This window comes from Canis lupus, chromosome 20 (genome assembly GCF_003254725.2).
Source record: "Canis lupus dingo isolate Sandy chromosome 20, ASM325472v2, whole genome shotgun sequence".
Taxonomy (NCBI): Eukaryota; Metazoa; Chordata; class Mammalia; order Carnivora; family Canidae; genus Canis; species Canis lupus.
Genome location: NC_064262.1, coordinates 50,960,716 through 50,985,127, shown reverse-complemented (window position 1 = coordinate 50,985,127; position 24,412 = coordinate 50,960,716). Strand labels below are relative to the sequence as shown.

Below are 24,412 nucleotides of genomic sequence, written 5' to 3'. Positions count from 1 at the left end.
CTGAGATCATGACCTGAGCCGAAGTCAGTTACTCAACCAACTGAGCCACACAGGTGCCCCCCCATATGATTTTCTAAATAACAGTTTCTCTAGTTTACTTTATTGTAAGAATACCGTATGTAATACTTATGCAAAATATGTGTTAATCGACTGTTTATGTTATTAGTAAGGTTTCTGGTCAAAAGTAGGCTGTTAGTAGTCAAGTTTTGGGGGGGAGTCCACAAAGTTATCTGCGGATGTTCAACTTCATGGGGGGGAGCATCCCTAACCCATTTGTTCAAGGGTCAACCGTATTTTCACTTATCTTGGGTGTAAACATAGGAGTGGATTTTGGATCACACAGTAAGTGTATGGTTCATTTCTTAAGAAACTGACCAAATGCTTTCCAGAGTGGCTGTACCACTTGGCGTTCCCTCCAGCAATGAATGAGGGGAGTTCCAGTTGCTCTAAATCCTTGTCACCACTTGCCAGGATTGCCAGTTCTTGTTTGTTTCTTTGTTTGAACCATGCTGATAGGGATGAAGGGATGGTTCCTGGTTTTAATTTGAATTTCCCTAAAGAGCAATGGTGTTTCCTATGCTTATTTGCCATCTGTATATCTTCTCTGGCAAACTGTCCAGACCTTTGCTCATTTTTTTAAAGACTTTATTTATTCATGAGAGTCACAGAGAGAGAGGCAGAGACACAGAGAGAGAAGCAGGCTCCCCACGGGGAGCCCAATGTGGGACCTGATCCCAGGACCCCGGGACCACGACCTGAGCCAAAGGTGGACGCTCAACCACTGAGCCACCGAGGCGCCCAGCCTGTGCTCATTTTTAAATTAAATTGCTTGTCTTCTTTTTTTTTTTTTTTTTTTTTTTGCTTGTCTTCTTTTTATTGAGTTTTGAGAGTTCTTTATATAGTCTGGATACAGATCCTTTGTCATGTATTTTTTCCTAGCATGAAGCTTGTCTTTTTATTCTTTTGACAGTGTCTTTTGCAGAGCAGAAGTTTTCAGTTTTTAAGATTTTTTTTGATGTTTGTTTTTAAAAGAAGTTTGGATTTTTGTTTAAAATTTCTGATTTCTCAGGAGCCTGGGTGGCCCAATCAGTTAAGCATCCAACTCTTGAACTCAGCTCAGGTCTTTTTTTTTTTTTTTTTTTGAATGTCTTTTCTTCTTTTTTAATTTTTTTATGATAGTCACACAGAGAGAGAGGCAGAGACACAGGCAGAGGGAGAAGCAGGCTCCATGCACCGGGAGCCCGACGTGGGATTCGATCCCGGGTCTCCAGAATCGCGCCCTGGACCAAAGGCGGGCGCCAAACCGCTGTGCCACCCAGGGATCCCTCAGCTCAGGTCTTGATCTCAGAGTCATGAGTTCAAGCCCGGGTTGGACTCCACTTTGGGCATGGAGCCTACTTAAAAAATAATAATGATAATAAAATTTCTGACTTCTTTCCTAAAATTGGAATAGCTGGTTGCTCAGGGCCCCCAGCACCAACCTACCTGTGGTGTCAGCTGCCTGGCCCCTGGGGACATTTGCTTTGATGGCAGGAATGTTCTCAAACAGGGCTCAAGCAGGCAAAAGGCACCAGTTCACATTTTGGTCTGAGGAGTTCCAGGACTTGAGTTTGAATTCTGACCGCACCATGCTCTTGCTATGTGACCCAGAGCTAATCATTCTCCTCTCTGACCTTAGTTTCTTCATCTGTAAAATGGAATCAGCACAGTGTCTTCCTGCACCCCTACCCCCAGGCTGGTCCAGAAAAAAAGGCTAATATATGGATCCTGGTTTGGCTATCCCACTCTTAGAGATTTTAGACTTAGTCATTAGCAGAGGACCATTCAGATAAAATCTTATACTGACTCTCTGTAGGTAGGATTGGAAAGGGGAGGATTCCATTTCATTCCCATACCCTCTTGCACCCACCAGAGCATATCCTGAAGTCAACTGACCACTCTAACTCCCGTCACTGTAACAACAGGGTAACAGACCAGAGAGGGCAGTGGCCTTCCCAAGGCCACACAGTATGCTGCAGGCACATAGCTCCCCACACCCATCCTCGGTTCTCCATATTGATTGCCTTGCTGATTCCACTGCCTGAGTGGCATGTATGGGGCTGATTGACTTACAGTTGCCAGTGTTTCCTGAGCTCTGTGCTAGGCACCACCCTGAGTGTCCCCAGGCCAGGGTTCCTCCATCCTCCCCTCTCTCTCTAGCTGTGTCTCCATTACAGTCTGTTTGTATTTCCACTCTAGCCACATCTCAAACAAAACCCAAATCCTGCCACAGGGCTTTTACACTTGCTGCCCACCCCCCCCACCCCCACCCCCAGGAGTGTTTTCTCCTACCTCCTGATTAGTGGTCTGCTCCTTCTCATCTTTCAGACCCTGCTCAAATGTCACCTCCTCAAAGTGGCCTGGCTCAACTACAGTAGCTAAAATCACCTGTCCAGTAACTTTCATCTACCCACTTGTTTTTTTTTTTAATATTTTATTTATTTATTCATGAGAGACAGAGAGAGAGGCAGAGACACAGGCAGAGGGAGAAGCAGGCTCCATGCAGGAGCCCAATATGGGACTCGATCCCAAAACCCTGGGATCATGCCCTGAGTCAAAGGCAGATGCTCAACCACTGAGCCACCCAGGCGTCCCAATACCCACTTGGTTTTAATTCTGTGCATGGCACAATCCAATTTGTATATTTATTCATTACATTTTATGATTTATCCAGTAAACATCTATTGGGTATCCACTGTGTGCCAGGCCATGTTCTTGGCTCAAGGGACAGAGCAGTGAACAAAGCAGACAATCCTTGCTCTGCATAGCTAAGTTGTAGAAAGGAGGGCAAATAGTAAAGAAGTAAAACATAGAATATGTCAGATAAGTACTATTTCTTTTTTTTTTTAAGGAAGGGAAATAGGGCAGCCCAGGTGGTTCAGCAGTTTAGCGCCGCCTTCAGCCCGGGGTGTGATCCTGGAGACTTGGGATCGGGTCCCATGTCGGGCTCTCTGCATGGAGCCTGCTTCTCCCTCTATGTGTGTCTCTGCCTCTCTCTCTCTCTCTCTCTCTCTCTCTCTCTCTCTGAATAAATAAAATCTTAAAAAAAATAAAGGAAGGGAAATATAAATTATTAGGGCAGAGATTCAGATCTTAGATGTGTTGGTCAGATGAGGCCTCCTAAGAAGATGGCATTTGAGCTGAGGCCTGAAGGAAGTGGAGGAGGAGCCAGTGGGGATTTGGGCAGGGGAAATAGCCTTGCAAAGGCCTGAGGCAGGAATGTATCTGGAATATTTAGGAAACAGCAAGAAGGCCATTGTGGCTGGGGTAGCGTGAGTGAGGGGTAGACTGGGAGGCCATTGGGCAGGGCCTTGTGGGCCACAGTGAGGACTTTGCCTTTGCTCTGGGTAAGCTGGGAGCTATAGAAAGATCTGAGCAGAAGGATGTAGCCTGATGGAGGTGTTCACAGCCTCCCTCTGGCCACAGTGGAGGGCAACAGACTGAGGGGCAAAGGCAGGAGCCTGGGACCAGGACAGAGGCAAGCAATGGTGAGGGGGTGGGGGGCTGACCAAGGAGGAGGTGAGAAGTGGACAGATTCTGAATAGACTTGGGCATCGAGAAAAGTAGAGTCAAGAAGGCCACCACACTTTTGGGGTGTGCACTGCTGCTAGGTTAACCTGTTTATAATCCGGTCCTCCCCATGCCATCTCTGTGAGGGATAGATGGTGGTTACTCTTGGTCACTGCTGTGTCCCCGGCACCTCAACAGAGCCTGGCTCACAAAGGTGCCCAATAGTTGTTTGATCTCTGCAACTCCCTATCTCCCATCTCTTTTGGGGGTAACTGTCTCTCTTTAATGTCTTCCATCTGCCCCGCATCTGTGCCAGGAATTTCCTTGGCACCTTACTCCTCTTGACCTCCCCAGGGTCATCTCAGCCCCCCTGACCCCTCTTCCGCCCATCCCCTTACAGCTTCGAGGCAGAGAATGGGCCCACACCATCTCCTGGCCGCAGCCCCCTGGACTCGCAGGCGAGCCCGGGCCTCGTGCTGCATGCTGGGGCCGCTGCCAGCCAGCGCCGGGAGTCCTTCCTGTACCGTTCGGACAGCGACTACGACATGTCCCCCAAAACCATGTCACGGAACTCGTCAGTCACCAGCGAGGCGTGAGCACCCCATTCTCACCCTCCAGGCCTGCTCCCAACACAAGCTGCCCTTACCAGGAGGGAGTGGGGACACTGCCCAAGCCCCGGGCCACCTCTCCTTCCCAGTGAAAAGTAAACAGCCTCCTTGCCCACATCAAGGGCTCAGTCCCTATCTAGCATGTCCACCCTGTGATGTTTGAGTGTGCACCCCATCTCTGCTCCCTACCTAGCTACACCGGGCCCCTGCTCAGGCCCAGCCTCCACCCATCCCTGCAATCCTGCCCATCCAACCTGCCCAAGCCCACTTCTATCCACTGGTAACTGGGGCTTGGCCCCACCTGAGGCCCTCCCTGCTGCCACTTCTTCCCACAGATTGTCCACTTTGGCTCAGCCCCCCTTCCATCCCCTCCCCCAGATTTCCCTAAGCTAGCCCCCCTTGTCACGACCACCTGTTGAGATCTGAGCACCCCCAGACCTGCTCAGCCCCCTCCCCTCTCAATGGATCCTCCAGCCCTTCGCCCTGCCCATCCACCTCACTCCCCTAACTTCTTCCTGCTGCCCCTCCTAGCCACTGCTCCCACCAAGCTCAGCCTTGGCCATATATTTATGACAGGCCCCTTTGTCTCTGCACACCCCTCACTAACACCCACTTGAGCTCCTCTCCCTGCCCATCATTTCCTTCGGGACCAGCCCCTGCAGGGGGTCTACCCTTGGGAGGTATAAGTTCCCTCTCCCCTGACTTATTGGAGCCTCCCCTCCCAGCCCACCAGCCCCCACAGAGGGTCCATTCTAGAGAATTGCTTCTCTGGCACCCTAGCCCCTCTTCACCCAGGCCTGTGAGCGTCCTGACCTGCCCCTGTCCTTGATTGCAGGCACGCTGAGGACCTCATTGTGACACCTTTCGCCCAGGTAAGACCCCTCTCCTAAGGAGGGAAGGGACTCCAACACTTCCCAACCCTTGGGGACAGGGACCTAGCCCCAGCCGCCTGTCCTCACAGCTGCACCCTCTTCCAGGTGCTGGCCAGCCTCCGAAGTGTTCGCAGCAACTTCTCACTCCTGACCAATGTGCCCATTCCCAGCAACAAGTAAGTCAAGGCTGGGCCCCAACACTTATAATCACAAGGCAAAGCACACCTGGGTTCAGCTCTTAGCTCTGCTGTGTGACTTCAGGCAGGAACTTCACCTCTCTGAGCCTCGGTTTAGGCCACAGCTCCCTCTGAGCCAGTAAACCATTGCAATTTGAATGCCTAAGACAGAAACTTTTAAAAACAAAGACCAAGGGGTCTAGACACACAGTGGTGAGACCAAGGGTAGCTGGTCATCCCAGCCTTGGGGTCACTCCTGGCCCTGACACCAACTTTCTGGGCAAATGGCATCTTGTGGTACCTTTGCACCCCCTCCATAAAATGGGAATTTAATAGCACCTCCATTATATGCTGCTGTGGGGAGTCTGGCAGATGATACCTAGAAAGTGTGAGAACATTGCCCAGCACATAGTTAAGAGCTCACTAAATAGCATTGGTTATTATGCGGTAGCAGGAGCATGGCTGAGAACTACTGGCCCTTCTGGGAGTTAGGGGAGAGATGGTCAAGGAAGCAGGAACTTTGGATACGAAGGACCAGTCCCTACCGCTGATCAGCGGCCTCACTTCTTTGAGCCCATTTCCTCATCTATAAAATGGATTCTTACGAGGCTTTCTGAGGGGCTGCAGGCTGAGTACATGGGACACACTGAGCGCTCAGAAAAAGGAAAACTGGCATTATTCATGCAAAGGGGGAGGCAGGAATCTTGGGCACACAGGCTGATGTTGGAGCCCCATTTCTTTGCAGACGGTCCCCACTGGGCGGCCCAACCCCTGTCTGCAAGGCCACGCTGTCAGGTAACAAAGCCCAGGGGGTGGGAATGGGCCCCTCTTGGTGCTCCAGTGTGTGTGTGTGTTTGGGGGGGAGCCCCTCACCTGGGGGTGGCTGTCTTAACCTTTCCCAGCACCCCTCTCACCTGGTGCAGCCTCAACATCACAGGCTGCGGCCCCTGGCTAACCACCCGTGCTGCCCCTTCCCTAGAAGAGACATGTCAGCAATTGGCCCGGGAGACATTGGAGGAGCTGGACTGGTGTCTGGAGCAGCTGGAGACCATGCAGACCTACCGTTCCGTGAGCGAGATGGCTTCTCACAAGGTGAGACTGTGTCTGGCCCTAGGCCGGGCCTGAGGATGGGGTGGCCACCCATGTTGGGTGAGACCATCCATGGGGTGGGGCCAGTCTCTGGGGCCCCTGGGGTGGGACTAACTTCTGGGTGGGGCCTGGGGTGGAGCTAGTGGGGGCAGAGCCAGTTTGCAGATGGGGCCAACGGGGTGGGAGTCCATCCCTAGGTGGGGCCAACCCCCTAGGCTGCCTATTCCTGTGGATTTTGACTTCTCCCAGGGGTGGGGCTAGCTGGGTGTATGGGTGGGTGTGGGTGTCTGTACATCTGTATGAAGGCAACCATCTCAGGGGGAGGTTGTCCTATGCTAGAGTCTACAAGCATATATGTGACTAGGTCTGTATGGCCGTCAATTTGTTGGCTACACATTTGGAACACAAGGTGGGGTGTGAGGGGATGTTTCAGGCGGGCACATCAGGTCAGGAGTGATGTGCAGATGTGTACCTATGGAAGATGTATGGGTGTGCACAGGCAGTTATACTGGGCTGTAAGTGTGTGGGCTTGTGCCAGAGGAATATGTATATTTACAAGTGTGAGTCGGTGTGGGTATGAATCTGAGTGTGTATCTCCATGTTTGTGACTGTGTGTGTGTGTGTGCGCGTGTGCTTGCAGGGCTGCAGGGGAGGGTACAAGGCTTCTGTGTACAGCTGTGTAGATTGTATACTGCACAACTCCAGAGGGCACCATTCAGAAAGCGGGCACTATGAATGATGTTTCCTGGAGTTGCGCAGCACAGTGGTAGCCCTCGTGGGAGGATGTCTATCAGGAAATGAGTATGCAGGTGGAGGTGTCTGTGTTGGGGGGGTGCATACACCTGTGGGTGGAGATTTGTCTGGGAACATTCGAGTCTGAGGATGATTGTGTCTCTGAGGGTGTGTTGAGCATCTGAGAATGTGACTGTCTCTAAATGTGGGCCTGCAGGTGTGTTGCTGAGATGGTGTGTGTGTGTATTTGTGGGTGTGAGTATGAGCATGCCCTTGTGGATTTCTGGGGGTATGCTTGTGCATATTTGTGTTTGTTTGAAAGTATGTCTGTGGGTGTGTTGAGTGTATGTGAAGTATGTCCAGCATATCTGGGTGTTTGTTCCTAGGTGTGTGTCTCCACGTCTGGGTGTGAGTCTGTGTTCTTGAAAGGGGTGTGTCTGAAAGTGTGTATATCCTGTGAGCTCAACTGTATACCTATAAATGTGTTGGACATCAGAGTTGTGACTGTGTGATGTGTGTTTGTGTGTGTGTGTTGGTGTGGAAGGTGTGTCTCAGAGTGTTTGTGCGTCTGTGAATGTGTAGAGTGTCTGGGTGTGGGTCTTTGTCTCTGGGTGTGTCCATGGAGGGTGTGCATGCCTCCCTGCCCATCCCTGGCAGCCCCCACTGGATCCTGGCTTAGGCCCGTGGGCACTGATGCCCCTTTAATGCCCCCCCACCCCCGGCACCACCTGACGTCGCATGCAGCCTGCCAGTGCTGCAGTGAGCACGCACACGCACACACAGGCGCACACACGGAGCCGAGAGCCTCCGAAGCCACCTCCCGGGACCCTCGCCCTGCCCCCTCATGGGCAGGGGTCCCAGGCCGCCTCCAGCCGCTGCCGCGGGGGGGCCCACCAGGGCCGGGGGCTGGCAGACCATGTAACCAGGGCTGCTGTCGGGAGCGCGGAGGGGAGGGGAGCCCCCAGCCCTGCTGGGCCGGCCCAGGCCCCTCCGCGGCTCCCCCTTGCACTGCCCACCTGCCCAGAACCCCCCCACCCCCACCCACAGTGGCTGTTAACCCCGGGACTCCCCAAGCCCAGCCTCTCTGTGCGGCAGCCCCGAGCGGGGCTAAGATTCCAAGATGCCCTTGGTGGATTTCTTCTGTGAGACCTGCTCCAAGCCGTGGCTGGTGGGCTGGTGGGACCAGGTAGGGGAACTCGGAGTGGAGGATGGGCAGGAGACTGGGCCCTGGCCCTCCCACTCTGGATCCTCCAGCCCCCGGTCTGGGCTGGTGTGTGCAGCTGTGCACGTGTGTGGCCTGGACATGAAACCTTGTGACTGTCTCTGTGTGTGGCCCAGGGCTGGGCGGGGATAGTGGATGGCTGGGGATGTGGGTCTCTTGCTGGGTGTGACTGTCAGTACTCGCCGGTGTGTGTGTCTGCAGTGGTGTGGGGCTGTCTGACCATATGCTGATTTGCCTGGGTCATGATGTGGCCCTCTCTGAGATCAATCATATGGCTCTGATTGTGGTGGTGTGTGTTGGGACATGTTGTGAGCGCAGGGCTGTGTGATTTTTCTGGGGCATGTGACTCCAAGTGTCGGTGACTGCCTTATTGTCTGTGCCCTTTGATTTACGTGTCTGTGGCTGTGTGGAACTGTGTAAGATGGTAGTCTGTGACTCTGTGTGTGGTTGTGTGACTTTGTGGGTCCATCTTATGTGTGGTTGTGTATCTTTCTGTGCAACTGGGGTCTCTGGCAGCACTGGGAGGAGTAAGTGCCCCATCCTGGTGTGGGCTGTGTGAGCTCACCCTTCCTGTCCAGTGTCCCTCCTGCCTTTCTGGACAGAGTCTGCTCCTGCTTTGGGGGTGCTCTGGTGGAGCTTGGGGGCGGGGAACCAATGCCCTTTCTCCTGCATGCACAATGTCACAGCAGACGCTTGTGTGAAGTGGCACAGGGGGACCAGGAGGGACCTCTAAGCCTGGCTCTGGGTATACTCCATTCGTCTGTGCATCCATCCAGCCCTCTGAGGTTGAGGGAGAGGGGGCTATGATGGGAACCCCTCTCCCCTGGGTGACCCAACAAGGTTTCCTCAGCTCACTATTCGCTCCTGCCCCTGCCAAACCTTCTCTTCACCCAGAACTTGCATGCTCTCCTGTAAAGGAAACACTGTATTCTCTCCTTCCAAACTGGGCGGTTGGGAGCTGGGGGCCAGGATGCCTTGGAAGTGGGGTCTCTATCTGGGAAGACTTGGGCCAGGGTAGCTCTGGGAAGGCAAGGGTTAAGGGGCCTGCGGCCTGCCCCCTTTTCCCCCAGCTCAGCAGCTGGTTGGAGGGGGAGTTGCTAAGGAGACTCCCATCACCATGGCGACGGGATTCTCCTGACACCCAATTGGTTCACTGGCAGGCAGGAGCCCCTCCCTTCCACAGGTGCCCCTCTGGCTCCTCCTTTGGGCCCTGGGGAGGAGGAAGTCTCGGGAGGGGTGCCCCCCCTTCCTTAAGAAGGAGGAGTATGCTAGCTGAGTCCTGACTTCTAAGCCTGGGGTCCCCCTCCAGACCTGGGAGGAGAGGAAAGGCTGACCCCTCCCCTCCAGCAGCTTGCTGAGGGCTCTGTTGGCTAAATAGCAAAGTAGGAGGGACTCATGGGGTCTTTAGAAGTTTCTTGGGAGGGGCTGACCTCCCCCACCCTCTGATGCCCTGTCTCCCCATCATTCCTTCCTTCTTGCCTCTTTCACTTTAGTTCAAGAGGATGTTAAACCGTGAACTTACACACCTGTCAGAGATGAGCAGGTCAGGAAACCAGGTCTCTGAGTACATCTCCACCACATTCCTGGGTGAGTGAGGGGCAGCACTTTGTGGGGAGGCTGTGTGCCAGGACTGGAGGGGGACTGCCCCAGACCACAGGTCCTACTGCTGACATCTGCCCAAGGGACTCTGCCCCTTAATTCCTCAAAGATCAAGGTTACCATGCTCTAGATACTCTTGATGCCCCCACGCTCAGAGGGATGTCAACTTTTATTGAACCTCCACATAAAAATATCTCTCCAAGCAGAAAAGCCCCTCTACACTCAGTGGAACCTCAATGGAACTCTCAAATTCAAGACCTCAAGAAACCCACAAACTAAAATAGAACTCTTAAACTTTAAATGCCTCCAGGCTGAAGCCTTCCCCAATTCAGCAGAATGTCCAGACTCAGATTTCCCTCCCACAAACTCAAGAGAGACGCTTACACTCAGTAAGTTCTCAGACTTGGGAGAACCGTTGAGATGCCTACACTCAGTAGGGTTCTCAAACTTTTTTTTTTTTTTTTTTTTTTTTTTTAGGGTTCTCAAACTTAAGAGAACTGCTGTCCTTAAGAGCCCAGAAAAGTCCCCCAAACTTTAAAAACCCTCCAGGCTGAACAGTCTCCCAAACTCAGTAGAATCCCCCACCTTGATATGACCCCCAAATTCAGTAGAGCCCTCCTCCAGACTTTCCCATACCAACACAGTTATATGGAACACCTCAAATTCATTACAAACCTCAAGCTCGTGGGGAGCTCCAGCTCATCCTAATCTCTGAACCCAAGAGCCCAAGCTGAGACTATCCCCCACGAACTCAGGGTAATTTCATCCTCTCAGTTGATCACCAGAGGTTTCCAAATTCTAGAGACCAGCCCTGCTCCCGAGCTCAAGAGAAGGGTTCAGAGTTTCAAATGGTCCCGCCGGTGGGGGTGTGGCCATGGAGAGTTCTGAGATCCAGCCAATGGGAGCATGGCATGCAAATAACCCCTATTAGGCCTTCTTGGGGACTGGCAGGGCCCCAGGTCACAATGGGTGGCCCGGGCTGGGCTCTGGAAGCCCTTGAAAGCTCAGGAAGAGGGCTCCTGGGGCTGGCCCCCAGGCAGGCTGGTGGCAGAGGGGTGGGCTGGTGGGGGGAGTTCATGGAGCCAGAGACTACCCTTCCCTCCCTCCTCCCAGTGCTCTCCACCCCCACCAGCGCTCTTGGGCACCACGAGGGTGTCTCCCCTGCCCGACAAGTTTCCCTGCCTACACAGAACAGGCAGCGACTCTCTCTAGCATCCCCACCCCGCTTCCTGGCTTCCCATGGCACCCCCCTGCCAAACCTGGCGATTCGACTGGGGCCACCCCATAGCTCCGGACCAGCTCCAGGGTCCCCACTCCAGCCCACCACCTCTCAGAAGAATTCATCCCTTCCTTCTGGCTTCCAGCTTATAAGTAACACACAGCATGACCCAAAGGGGTCTGCCCTCCCCAGTGAGGCTTCCCAGGGCATTGGTGGGGAGCAGGGGAGGGGAATTGAGGGCCAGATGAGGGGGTCTCTGCGGGCTACTCATGCTTGCCTCTCCTCCATCTTCTGCAGACAAGCAGAACGAAGTGGAGATTCCATCACCCACAATGAAGGATCGAGAAAAACAGCCAGCCCCACGTCAGAGACCCTCCCAGCAGCCCCCGCCCCCTGGGCCGCAGTTCCAGCCCATGTCTCAGATCACAGGGGTGAAGAAACTGATGCACAGCAGCAGCCTGAATGATTCCAGCATCCCCCGCTTTGGGGTGAAGACAGATCAAGAGGAGCTCCTGGCCCAAGTGAGTGGCGGCTCAGCAGGGGCTGCACTGGAGAGGGACAGGACAGGCCCAAACCATGGCTGGGCACTGGGTCAGTCTGAAATGAAGATTCAGGTATCCTGGTTTATGAGACTCCAAGGAGAGAGGAGAGTAGAGGAAGCAGGATGGGAAGGAGCTAAGTAATAAGACAGTGTCAGCTAGAGTCTGGCCTGAGCCTGACCCCATGAGGAGCTCTGGAGCATGCACAGCGCCACAGAATTGAGCCCACCTTGAGGCAAGAGTGCTGTGTCAGTCATTGGTGGTGGGCTGCCCCCAGAGCGGACAGCATTGCCTCCTCCGTGTAGCTCCTGTGGGGAGGGGCAAGAGCAGTTTTCTGGAGAACGGAGCAGCATGAGTCTTGCTAAGCAACAGTCCCAGCAGGTGGGGAAGCATACTCTGGTCAGCGAAGGGGATCTCGGCAGATGCCCCATAGCATCCACTACAGGCCAGATCTGGGTTCAGCCCCTGGCTCTTCCATGATACCTAAAGCCAAGAGGCTCTCACACTGGTTCGTATGGCAGGACGTGGTGCACTCTTCTTGTTGGCTCCCTCAGCTGACATCTATTGTAACGTGCAAGCCAGCAGTAGCCAGTGCCACATTCACTCACCCAGTGCTTATTGAGCACCTACTACATGCTGGCACTGTTCTGGGTTCTAGGGAGACATGGAAAACCAGCCCATGTTTCTTTCCCCCTGAGCAGTTTAGCTCAGAGGTTAAACTGTGCTTTGGGACCAGCCAAGCTGAGTGCACGTTTCAGCTTTGCCACTGAGATGCAGGGTCTTGGGTAAGTCTCCTTGTTCCTATGAGCTTTAGGTCTCAAACCAAGTGAATGAGATCAAGCAGTGTAATGCTTGGCAGATAATCATCACTCAGTCCACAGTTGCTGTGGTTGCTTTGTTATCTTCTGGCCCAGTAGGACATGGACAGTAACTTCTGTGCTGCTGAGCATGTCACCCACTGGGTGAGCAATAATGGTGCTCTTTTCAGACCAGTGCTCTGAATTTCTAGGAAAGAGTCAAGAGGGGTGAAGATCACCCAAGTGGGTAGGGGCTTGGCCCTGGGTCTTGTGACCTCTGGCCTCCGATTCCACCAGGAACTGGAGAACCTGAACAAGTGGGGCCTGAACATCTTCTGCGTCTCAGAATATGCTGGAGGCCGTTCACTCAGCTGCATCATGTACACGATATTTCAGGTAAGATGGGCTGAGTGGAGCAGAGCATGAGGGAGGGGGCAGGGTGGGGAGCAGAGAGCCAGCAGGAATCACTGCCCCCCCCCCCATACCTACTTACCCTCAGGAACGGGACCTGCTAAAGAAGTTCCGCATCCCAGTGGACACCATGGTGACTTATATGCTGACCCTGGAGGACCACTACCATCCCGATGTGGCTTACCACAACAGCTTGCACGCGGCCGATGTGCTGCAGTCTACCCATGTGCTGCTGGCAACACCCGCGCTAGATGTGAGCACGGCCTGGCCCCCGAGTCCCTCCCCACTCCATCTCCCATGTCCTGTTTGTCTGTCTGGCCCCCGAGTCTCCCCAACCCCATCTCCCATATCTTGTTTGTCTATCTGGCCTTAGGTCTTTGACCTCCATCCCTCTCTGATCCTGTTCCTCTTTCTGATCCTTATTTCACTCTCCTGATCCCCCCTTTGTGACACCCCCATCTCTCTCTTATCCTGTCTCTCAGACCCCTCCCTAATCTTTCTAACCCATCTCTCTCCGACCCCCACTCTCTGCCCCTAGGCTGTGTTCACGGACCTGGAGATTCTTGCCGCCCTCTTCGCGGCTGCCATTCATGATGTGGACCATCCTGGGGTCTCCAACCAGTTCCTCATCAACACCAGTGAGTGGCCCCCCCACGGGGGTGGGGCCTGCCGGGTTGGAGGCGGGGCCTTCGCTGCCCCACCCCACAAGGCTCCCGGTTGGCTCCTGCCCTCCCCTGACCCCCTGCCTGGGCCTGGGCTGCAGATTCGGAGCTGGCGCTCATGTACAACGATGAGTCGGTGCTGGAGAACCACCACCTGGCCGTGGGCTTCAAGCTGCTGCAGGAAGACAACTGTGACATCTTCCAGAACCTCAGCAAGCGCCAGCGGCAGAGCCTGCGCAAGATGGTCATCGACATGGTGGGCGGGGCCGGGGGAGGGGACGATGCCTTTGAGGCTTGGGGAGCCGCAGGGTCTGAGTACAGAACTGGTTGCCCCAAGGAGAGGCATCCCTTGGTGGGGGAGGAGGACTGTGGCGGCTGCAGATGGGTTGTGTAGAGTGAAAACTTGAGAGGCACAGGGCTTCGGCAGCCCCTGTGACACCCCCAAACCCGCAGGTGCTGGCCACGGACATGTCCAAACACATGACCCTCCTGGCAGACCTGAAGACCATGGTGGAGACCAAGAAAGTGACCAGCTCGGGGGTCCTCCTGCTGGACAACTACTCTGACCGTATCCAGGTGCTCGCCCACACACCATAGAAGGAGTCTAGGCCTCCTCTCTTCCTCTCTGCTCTTTGGGTCTGGGTGGCTTCCCTCCCTCAGCCTCTGGCTCCCCTGTTGCCCATCTTCCTGTCTCTTTCTTTTCTCTCTCCCTCCCATCTCTCCCTCACAACCACCATCTCCTGCCATCCCTCCTCATTTCTTCTTCCCTTCCTTCATTAACCGTTTCCTGTCTCCTCCTCCCCCAACGCAGCCTTCTTTCCTCTCCCCCTACCTTTCTGTCTCCTTTCTTCATTTCCCCTCCCTCCCTCCATATCCCCACTACCCCTTCACACTCTCCCCATAAAGGGGGTGGTAAGGGAGCATGAGCCCCCACACTGGAATAGGGGCATGGCCTCTGAAGGCCCCCCACCTCATGCAGGTCCTTCGGAACATGGTGCACTGTGCAGACCTCAGCAACCCCACCAAGCCACTGGAGCTGTACCGCCAGTGGACTGACCGCATCATGGCCGAGTTCTTTCAGCAGGGTGACCGTGAACGTGAGCGGGGCATGGAGATCAGCCCCATGTGCGACAAGCACACAGCCTCGGTAGAGAAGTCTCAGGTACAGTTCTGTAGCCCCTATGGAAGGCAGCAGGGTGGCCCTTCCCTGCCCATGCTGGCCAGGAGCTTCAAGGCCTAGAAGCTCCTCCTGCCCTGCCTCTCTACAAAGTCAAGTTTTTCCATTTGCTTTTTTCCTTTTCATCTTGATGGGAAATTTGTAGCATGTTCTCTCCTACAGAACAAGCAAACTGTGGACTCACAACTTGGAGACCTGAGTCACACAGATCGAACTCATTTGTAGCCACCAAATAGCATTAATGATAATACTTACCCAGTTCTTAGTTACAGATCTTACATCAATGCAGCCTCTCAGCTTCCCTGTAACCTGGTCACTGATCTTGTCCTCGATTTTTGGTGGTTGTTTTTGTTTTTGTTTTTAACACGTATTTATTTATTTGAGAGAGTTAGCACCAGTGGAGGGCTGGGCAGTAGGGGTGTTGGGGGGAGGGACAGAGGAAGAGGGAGAAGCAGACTCCCCACTGAGCAGGGAGTCCCATGAGGGGCTCAATCCCAGGACCCTGGGATCATGACCTGAGCCGAAGGCAGATGCTTATCCTTGATTTTTGGTGGATTTTGAAATGAGATGCAATGATTCGTCATCGTGTGCTATTTAACTTAACAAGAGGTACAGAAACACAATCTTGTTTGTAAAGTGTGAACGTGAAAGTTTCTCACCCTCCCTACTTCCGGTCTCTTCCCTGGTGAGACCTATTTTTCCCTAGTTCACTGCGCATGCCTTTCCAGACCAGCGTTTACCCAGTGTTGGTACTGTAGACATTTGGGGCCTGCATCGTTCTCTGTCCCAGGGGCTGTCCTGTGCATGGTAGGGTGTAGAGCAGCATCCCTGGTCTCCATCCTCCCCTTCCAGTTATAGCAACCCAAAATATCTCTAGATGCTTCCAAATATCCCCTGAGCATGCAGATCACCCCCATCCTCCAGCTCCTGGGAAAACCAATTTCATACATTTTATGATAGAGTTCTGTTTGTGCAACTTAATAGTAATAAGTTTTGCTTTTTTTTTTAAGATTTTTTATTTATTTATCAGAGACACAGAGAGAGAGAGACAGACAGACAGAGACAGAGAGAGAGAGAGAGAGAGAGAGACAGGTAGAGGGAGAAGCAGGCTCTATGCTGGGACCCTGATGTGGGACTCGATCCCTGGTCTCCAGGATCACTCCTGGGCTGAAGGCAGCGCTAAACTGCTAAGCCACCAGGACTGCCCTGCTTTTTTTTTAAATATGAATTTTAGGGGATCCCTGAGTGGCTCTACAGTTTAGCGCCTGCCTTTGGCCCAGGGCGCGATCCTGGAGTCCTGGGATCGAGTCCCACATCGGGCTCCCTGCATGGAGCCTGCTTCTCCCTCTGCCTGTGTCTCTGCCTCTCTTTCTCTCTCTCTGTCTATGAATAAGTAATAAATAAGATCTTAAAATAAAATAAAATAAAATAAAATAAAATAAAATAAAATAAAATGAATTTTATCAACATATACTTATTTTTTTGCAGCTTGCCTTTTTTCCAAGCAATGACTTGGAGATCTAAGTTTCTACACATAGATTTAGCTCATCCTTTAAAAAAAAAAAAAGATTTATTTATTTGAAAAAGAGAGAGAGTATGCACATGGGGGGAGGGGTACAGGAAGAGGAAGAAACAGACTCCCCGCTGAGCAGGAAGCTTGATGCAGGGCTCAATCCCAGGACCCTGAGATCAAGACCTGAGCCAAAGGCAAGCACTTAACCTACTGAGCCACCCAGGAACCCCTAGCTCATTCTTTTTTTTTTTTTTAGATTTTATTTACTTATTCATGAGAGATACACAGAGGCAGAGACATAGGCAGAGGGAGAAGCAGACTCCCTGTGGGGAGCCCGATGCAGCACTCGATCCCAGGACCCTGGGATCACACTCTGAGCTGAAGTCTGGTGGTAGCAAACACTCAATAAACGTTTGCTTTGTAAGTGTAACCATTCCCGCTAGCAATCTTCTTTATACTACTGTTACTTAAAAAGTTTTGTTTTCATAGATCACACAAAGATAAACGTCCCTCTTGCCTCTGGCCCAGTGATCACAAGTGCTAAATTTAAAAAAAAATATTTTATTTATTTACTCATGAGAGAGAGACACAGAGAGAGGCGGAGACACAGGCAGAGAGGGAAGCAGACTCCCTGTGGGGAGCCCGATGCGGGACTCAAACCCAGGACCCCGGGATCACCCCTTGAGCCGAAGGTAGATGCTCAACCACTGAGCCACCCAGGCATCCCCTAACTCACTCTTTTTGACTATTGTATGGTATTCTCACAGATATGGATAGGTAGTGGTTTCTGGGAAGACATGGTTTTTCTCCTGTGGCTGGACATTGAGGTGTTGAGGAGTTAAAATTCACAGTGACTCAAACAAGATAAGCCTTCATTTTTTTTCCCTCTTATGTAAAAAGGCCTAGAGAAAGAATTTAGCTCCCTTTGGCTCCATGAAATTGTCAGGTACCTAGGAGACTTCTATCATCCGAAGCGTGGGGCCTCTGTCCCCAGAGATCCGTCTCATGGTCACAGATGCTGTTGAAGCTGTAGCCATTCTGGCTACGTAGCAGGGAGGAAAGGTCTCTGCCAGCTGAGGCAGCACCCCTACCCTCTACTCCCACCCCAGCTCCCATCTTCCATCTACCTGTGGTCACATTGCCACCCCTTTATTTTTTTTTTGCAAAAGTGGCTGGGAAATGTAGTTTTCAGCTGTATGGGGGGAAGCATTGCCTCCACCAAGAAAAATCAAGATTCTGTTAACAAGGAGGAAAGGTAATATCACAGTGAGTTAACCAATACTTTGCCGTGGAGTTAAATTTCTAGTTTTTCTTCATTGTAAAAAAATGTCATTATTACTATCTGTGGGGTACCACAATTTTTTAAAACTAATTGCCAGCCAACCAATATCTGAAGGTTTCCAGTATTTGTTTGCATCTCATGTGTAAAGTTTTTTTTTTTTTTTCTTATCAGTGCAAGAGTTTTTCCAGGGTGGATCTGGAGAAGCAAGACTGCTAGGCTAAATGCTGTCAACATCTTGCAAATTTTACTAGATCCCACAGCATGGCAGGACAATCTGCACCAGCGGACCACCAGTTTTTATCTTTGTTCCTTCTCTTCCAGGTGGGTTTCATCGACTATATTGTACACCCACTGTGGGAGACGTGGGCTGACCTGGTCCATCCAGATGCACAGGAGATCCTGGACACATTGGAGGACAACCGGGACTGGTACTACAGTGCCATTAGGCAGAGCCCGTCACCACCTCCAGAAGAGGAGCCAAGAAGGCCAGGCCACCCACCCCCACCTGATAAGTTCCAATTTGAGCTGACACTGGAGGAGGAAGAGGAGGAGGAGGTGTCTACTGCCCCAGGTGCATTCGAAGTACAGGGATTGTCCATGGCTCAGGATCCGTCCCCAGCCGAGGACCTGTTGGAGGCTGATGGCCAGGATATGCCCATGGAGGTGAAGGTAGAGGAACCGTGCTTCACACAGCAAGCAGACTCAGCAGATAGTGTGGCTGCAGGCAAGGACAAGGCCAGGTCCCCAGATGCATCCGTGGATGCTGTGGGCTGTGGTGGCCCCCTGGCCCTGTCTGTCAAGAGCCCCCCTCTGCCTGCTTTGAGGACCCTGCCCCCTCCAGAGGAAGCCCCGGGCCTCCCGGGCCTCCCCTCCATGGCGGCCGAGGTGGGGGCCCAAAAAGAGCAGGCTGCCAAGAGGGCGTGCAGTGCGTGCACGGGAACATCTGGCGAGGACCCCCCGACCCCCCCAGCTCCTGGCGGGTGGGGATCAGCCGGAGGTCCTACCTGAGTCCCAGGCCCTACTCCCTGTTGCTCTCCCTGCCTCCCTCCACCACCACCATCACCCCCCGACCACCTCCGCCACTGCCTCAAAGACTCTTGGGCCTCCCAAGAAAAAAGAAAACAGAAAAGTGGGTTTTTTTCTCTTTTCTTTTTTTCCTCTTTCCCCCCACCCCCACCCATGGGGCCTCTTTTTGGAGGTGGGGGCTGGGGAATAAGGGGCGGAGGTCCCGGAAGGGATTTTATTTTTGGAATTTTAATTGTTACATTTTTAGAAAAAGAAAAAAAAAAAAAACCAGGATAAAACACAGCCACTGTAGACGCTCCTGTTCCCCCCACCGACTACACCCCTTGTGTCCCTCCCAGTGCGTCCCCCCCTCCCCAGGTCCCAGGCTCAGTCTTCCGGCCTCCTAGGGCTCCCTGCCTGGGCCCAAGCAGGCATCACGCCTCCCTCCAGGTTTTTCTTCTGAATTTTGGAGGGTCCCTGGAACCCCACCAGGAATAGCCATTCTGGGCAGGGTGCTCAGAGGGGGCTGTCACCGTGGGAGGCCCCAGCTCCAGCCCCTCTCTGGTTCACCGCCCACCCCACTCCCCCAAAGTCTTCCACCTCATTTTGCACAAACCTGGCAATACTAACTTGGGGGACAGGGGAAGCTGTGTGCTTTAAGATGTAGCAGAGGGGGGTGTTGGAGGGACGTTCACACCACCAACCTGGGGTCTGAGGTTTGAGGAGAGCCTGATCCCCCCCTTGGCTTGCCATCCCTTTCCCCTTCCACTTTGGGTTCTGTTTGAGTTTTCTCCATTTTGGGGGGGTGGCTCTGAACCACACCCCTCCTTCCAGCTGCTTCTCCTCTTGTTTCTGCCTTAATGATGCCCATGGCTGTAGGAGAGGGGTTTGCAGTAGCTCCCACCTTCACGTTGTGTGGGGTGCGGCCAGGCCCAGAGCCCCCCTCCTGGGCACCCCCCCCTCCAGCATCCTCCTGACCCCCTTCATGACCCTTTGCCCTAGGAGGAAGCAATAACAGTGTACATGCACATCCCCTTTCTGGGCAGCCCTTCCCACCCTGGCACCAACCAAAGTCATTTCTCCTTCACCCCCACCTGGCCACACTACCCCACCACCCTTAGCTATTCCTGGAGCAATACAACAGACAGATGCAAGGCTACTCTTCTCCAAGCCATGGGGGACTGTTTGGAAGGAAAGACCCCCCCTCCCTCCCCATCTTCCTCCTCTTTTATGCCCCCCCAGCCCAATTCTGCAGCTGGGCAAGGCAGGGCCTCTCTCTCATTCCCCCGCCCCCAATTCTGAGCACACGGTACTGTAGCCCCCAGCCGCCCCCAGCCTTCCATCTGTCTGTCCGTCCCCGTGGGATGTACCACCCACCCCCACTCCCACAATGCTGTACAGGGTTCATTTTTGTAGCAAAAGTAGTTTCTGTCCCAGCCAGTGACTGGAGTGGGACTTCTTTGGGTTTTCTTTCTTTTCTCTCTCTCTCTCTCTCTTTTTTTTTTTTTTGTACATATTGTATGGTTGGTTTGTAAATTATTCTACAGAGGCAAAAAGGGAAAATAAACTTGCCCTTCCCCAGCTGACCCAGTCAGGGGAAGGAGGGGTGGGGTCTCCCAGAGAAAGAGTACCCACTCCCACTGTATTATACAAACTGTACCATAGACCCCAAATGGGTGGATTCGGCGCTGCCGCTTGATGGGAAGTCGTGTCATTGTAGGGGGCGAGGGCTGAGCAGAGCCTGCCCCTTCCCCCTTACCCAGGTGTGACTGGTGAGATGGAACCCCACCCCCAATCAGGGCTCCTCTCCCCAGCGGGGGCACGGGACCCCCGCCCTGTGCTGCTCTTGTGTTGTCCACTTTGACGATCAATCAGTCGGTCCGTTGATCGATAATCAATCCTTTGATCTTGTCTCCAATTAAACCGAGGCTTTCACTGATCTTCCTGTCTTATGTGACTTCCTTTCCCACCCTGTTTTTGGTGGGTGCACCTCTCCTGCGCTGTCTGCCTGGGGTGGGGATAAGGCAAAAGGAAGGTTCTGTCCCCATCTCACCCCAAGCAGATAGAACTTGAACGGAGTGCATTGTGTGGCGGGGGGCAGACCCCCCCCAGGCCTGGGCCAGGTGCTGCCTCAGGGACTCCAGGTGAGGTTCAAACCAGTCTTCAGAGGCCAACAGACGTAGGTAAACCCTACTTCCCCTACACAGCGTATCTGACATAACTCTTGGGTACTTCTGGAATCTCAGAGTCATTCCTGGAAACCTCAAGGGGGCCTGATTGATAATGCCTCCACCATCTGGCTGCCAGGCCATGATAAAAGGTTCTCTGGTCAAATTCTGCCGTGCAGACATTAAACTTGATAAACTGGCACAAGAGAATTTATTTACCTCTATGAGTTCTATGAATTCCCAGTTTCCTGGCCATTTTTTTTTAAGATTTTATGTATTTATTCATGAGACACAAAGACACATAGAAGCAGAGGGAGAGGTAGGCTCCCTGTGGGGAGCCTGATGCAAGACTGGATCCCAGTATCCTGGGATCATGACCTGAGCCAAAGGCAGATGCCCAACCGACTGAGCCACCCAGGCGCCCCAAGATTTTATTATTATTTTTCTTTTTTAAGATTCCATTCATGAGAGACACACAGAGAGAGGCAGAGGGAGAAGTAGGCTCCATGCAGGGAGCCCGATGTGGGACTCGATCCCGGGTCTCCAGGATCAGGCCCTGGGCTAAAGGCGGCACTAAACCGCTAAGCCACCCGGGCTGACCACTCACAGTCATTTGATCAAGAGTGGTATGATCAGCTCTATTGGCTGAGCCAGACAAGTGCCCCCAAACCTGAACATCTTAAGGGCAGGGCTCTGTGTTGCTTTGAGCCTGTAAGTCTTGTGATTGGTATCAGGAGAGCCGAATCCTCCCAAATTTACCCACCAGACTGCCTTGGGATGGAAGCTGTTCTACTTGCATGTTCATTCAAGGTTGGGGAGTGAGTGACTTTCAGATATTTTAACCAATCCGCATATTTGAATACTGTTAATTCCGCTCAAGGGATCCTGTTTTTTCCAACCTTTATCAGCCTAATTGACAAACCCTTGATCTCACCGATGTTTCTGACATTCATTTATGCTAATGAGAATTTCCCAAGGGGATAAAGATATGGCTAACAGAATCATTTGTGATTTGAGCTTTTGGTTTAGAATCCTGGCTGCCTCTGCGGTGTGATAAATTGAGATCCACACATACACAGCACTTAAGTGGTTAAGTGCAGTGCGGTCAAAAGATATATATATTCACAGCATGTGTGTTTTGAAACAAATTGAGGGCAGCTTCCTTGGATCTAAGAAGAGGTTGGCTTGCCTACTCTACTATTCCTGTCTAGTTATCAGGGAGTACTTTAGATCCCAGCTCCAGCTGTGTGACCTTGGGCATGATCTCTGACCTTCCATTGTCTCATCTATAAAGTTAGGATAACAAAAATCCCAGTCTAGAGCAGAGCTGTCCAGTGAAACCTAAGATGATGGGAATGTTCTATCTGTGCTATCCAATGTGGTGGCGACTAGCCACAAGTGGCCGTTAAGCACTTGAAATGTGGCTAGTGCAACTGAGGAGCTGGAGTTTTCATTTTCCTTTTACCTTAAGTACCAACATGCAGCCAATGACTCCCATCTGAGACTGTACAGTTCTGGAACTCTAGAGGGCGAATGTATAGGATTTAGCAGGTACAAAGATTTGCAGGCTTCACTGTGGTTTGAAGACATTATAGTATGTAGATATCCTGACCCAGAAGAGTGGGGTCCAGCCTGCACCCAGAAAGGGGAGAAAAAAAAAAGGCTGGAAAACTAGGTAGAAGTTTCCAGGGAATCTGAACTTTGTGCAAGAAGTAAAGAAGAGACAGACGTTTTCCCGAGAGTGTTTCAAAGGGAGGCAGAGTCGGGGAAAGGGTGTCGGGCTGAGGGTCAGGAGGCGACAGCACCAATCTCAGGCTTCAGGGGAGGGCTGATGAGTCTTCTTGCTCTGGACCTCGGTTACCCTAAGTGTAAGCATGATGTCCCAAATGCCTCCTCCGTTGGGACACTGTGACAATCTGAGAATGTGAGTCAGAGGGCAGAAGTGGGCATGTGACCACCAGCTGGCTCTTTAAAATCCTCGTGGTGGGGAGTTCATCTCTCCTCAGGCGAAGGTGGCCTAGGGCAGTGAGGCACAGCACCAAGGCCTTGTAATCTGAAGAAGACAGGGAAACCTGGGGAAGGGGTGGAGTCAGATCAAATTAAAGTTGACATCAGCCACCTCCAAACAAGCTATGTGGTCTGGGACAAACGGTTCTGGCTCTTCCAGCCTTTAGAGGGTCGTGCCCTGTGCCAAACTCATTAGGTGGATTGTCTTATTGGCCCTCCAGCAGTCCTGGAGATATATACTATTATAGGAAACTGAGGCCTGGAAGTGATCTAACGCCATTGAGGGAAGGCAGAGACCTCACTTCACCTATTGTCTGTTCCACAATGATAACTACTAGATAATGACCTGATACTTTCATTATCATCGCTCCTTTTTTTTTTTTAGCCCAACATGGGGCTTGAACTCCCCACCCCGAGATCAAGCATCACATGTTCCACCAAGCCAGCCCGCTGCTCCTATTATTGCTACTTTATTCCACCTGCACAAAATCCTGAGACAGATAATATTTCTCCCTCTTTCACGGAATAAAAATATAAAGATGTACAAATTAAAACACTTGTTTTTATTTTTAAAATTTATTTAGTTTTGGGGATCCCTGGGTGGCTCAGCGGTTTAGCGCCTGCCTTCTGCCCACGGCATGATCCTGGATTCCTGGGATCAAGTCCCACATCAGGCTCCCTGTGTCTCCCTCTGCCTGTGTGTCTGCCTGTCTCTCATGAATGAATAAATAAAATCTTAAAAAATAATAAAAAATAATAAATAAATAAATAATAAAAATAAAAATTATTTAGTTTTAAGTAAGCTCTAGGTCCAAAGTGAGGTACCAACTCAAAACACCAAGATCAAGAGTCATATGATCCACTGACTGAGACAGCCAGGGGCCTGTAAGTAGATTATATATATATATTTTTTTTGCCAGTATATTATATATATTATATATTTATAATTATATATATTATATATACATATACAATATACTGGCAAATAATGAAAAAAAAATGGACCATCCTGGGGTGGGCAAAGAACTTTCATAGCTCGTTAGTGTTGGTAGAAGTTGGCACATAAAGCTTTCCAAGAATGGTCTGACAATACTTATCAAAAATGTAACTGCATGCATTTTGACCTAGCCATTGCAGTTTTTTAAATATTTACTGGGTGATCAGGGAGCCCACTTCTCCCTCTCTTCCCTGCTCAAGCTCTCTCTCTCAAATAAATAAAATCTTTAAAAAATTGTTAAAATATTCATCTGATAGAAACAGTTGGATAAAAACCTAAAGGCACAAAATGCCCATTCCAGTATTGGTTAGAAAAGTAAAGAATGGGGATCCTTGGGTGGCTCAGCGGTTTAGCGCCTGCCTTCCACCCAGGGCATGATCCTGGATTCCTGGGATCAAGTCCCACATCAAGCTGCCTGTGTGGAGCCTGCTTCTCCCTCTGCCTGTGTCTCTGCCTCTCTCTCTCTCTCTCTCTCTCTCTAATGAATAAATAAAATCTTTTTAAAAAAGAAAAGAAAAGTAAAGAACTATTAAAAATGTCCAACATGGGCACCTAGGTGGCTCAGTCCGTTGGGTGTCTGCCTTAGGCTCAGGTCATGATCCCAACGTCCTGGGATCCAGCCCGGCATCAGGCTCCCTGCTTGGTGGGGAGCCTGTCTTCTCCCTCTCCCTCTGCTGCTCCCCCAGCTGGTGCTCGTTCTCTCTCTCCGTCAAATAAATAAATAAATAAATAAATAAATAAATAAATTCTTTTAAAAATCCTTAAAAAAATACATTTCCTCCCTTAAA

At 51.8% G+C, this 24,412-nt stretch overlaps 1 protein-coding gene across 5 annotated transcripts in view; it reads left to right on the top strand.

The window, feature by feature from the left end:
- PDE4A (phosphodiesterase 4A) overlaps window positions 1–20,391 on the top strand; it is a 47,248-nt gene extending 26,857 nt beyond the window's left edge. For 4 of the 5 annotated variants that reach the window (XM_035702392.2, XM_025457498.3, XM_025457500.3 and 1 more), the window contains 14 exons: window positions 3,950–4,141; window positions 4,993–5,029; window positions 5,135–5,205; window positions 5,951–6,000; window positions 6,185–6,297; window positions 9,742–9,835; window positions 11,364–11,587; window positions 12,700–12,798; window positions 12,902–13,066; window positions 13,352–13,451; window positions 13,577–13,731; window positions 13,929–14,051; window positions 14,455–14,637; window positions 17,769–20,391. In XM_035702392.2, the coding sequence (XP_035558285.1) occupies window positions 3,950–4,141; window positions 4,993–5,029; window positions 5,135–5,205; window positions 5,951–6,000; window positions 6,185–6,297; window positions 9,742–9,835; window positions 11,364–11,587; window positions 12,700–12,798; window positions 12,902–13,066; window positions 13,352–13,451; window positions 13,577–13,731; window positions 13,929–14,051; window positions 14,455–14,637; window positions 17,769–18,455 (2,293 nt within the window). In that variant the 3' untranslated portion in view covers window positions 18,456–20,391. Of the gene's footprint in view, window positions 1–3,949; window positions 4,142–4,992; window positions 5,030–5,134; window positions 5,206–5,950; window positions 6,001–6,184; window positions 6,298–7,796; window positions 8,213–9,741; window positions 9,836–11,363; window positions 11,588–12,699; window positions 12,799–12,901; window positions 13,067–13,351; window positions 13,452–13,576; window positions 13,732–13,928; window positions 14,052–14,454; window positions 14,638–17,768 lie in introns of those variants that run through there. The other variant, XM_025457503.3, reaches the window with a different exon arrangement.
- Window positions 20,392–24,412: the final 4,021 nt, after the last annotated feature.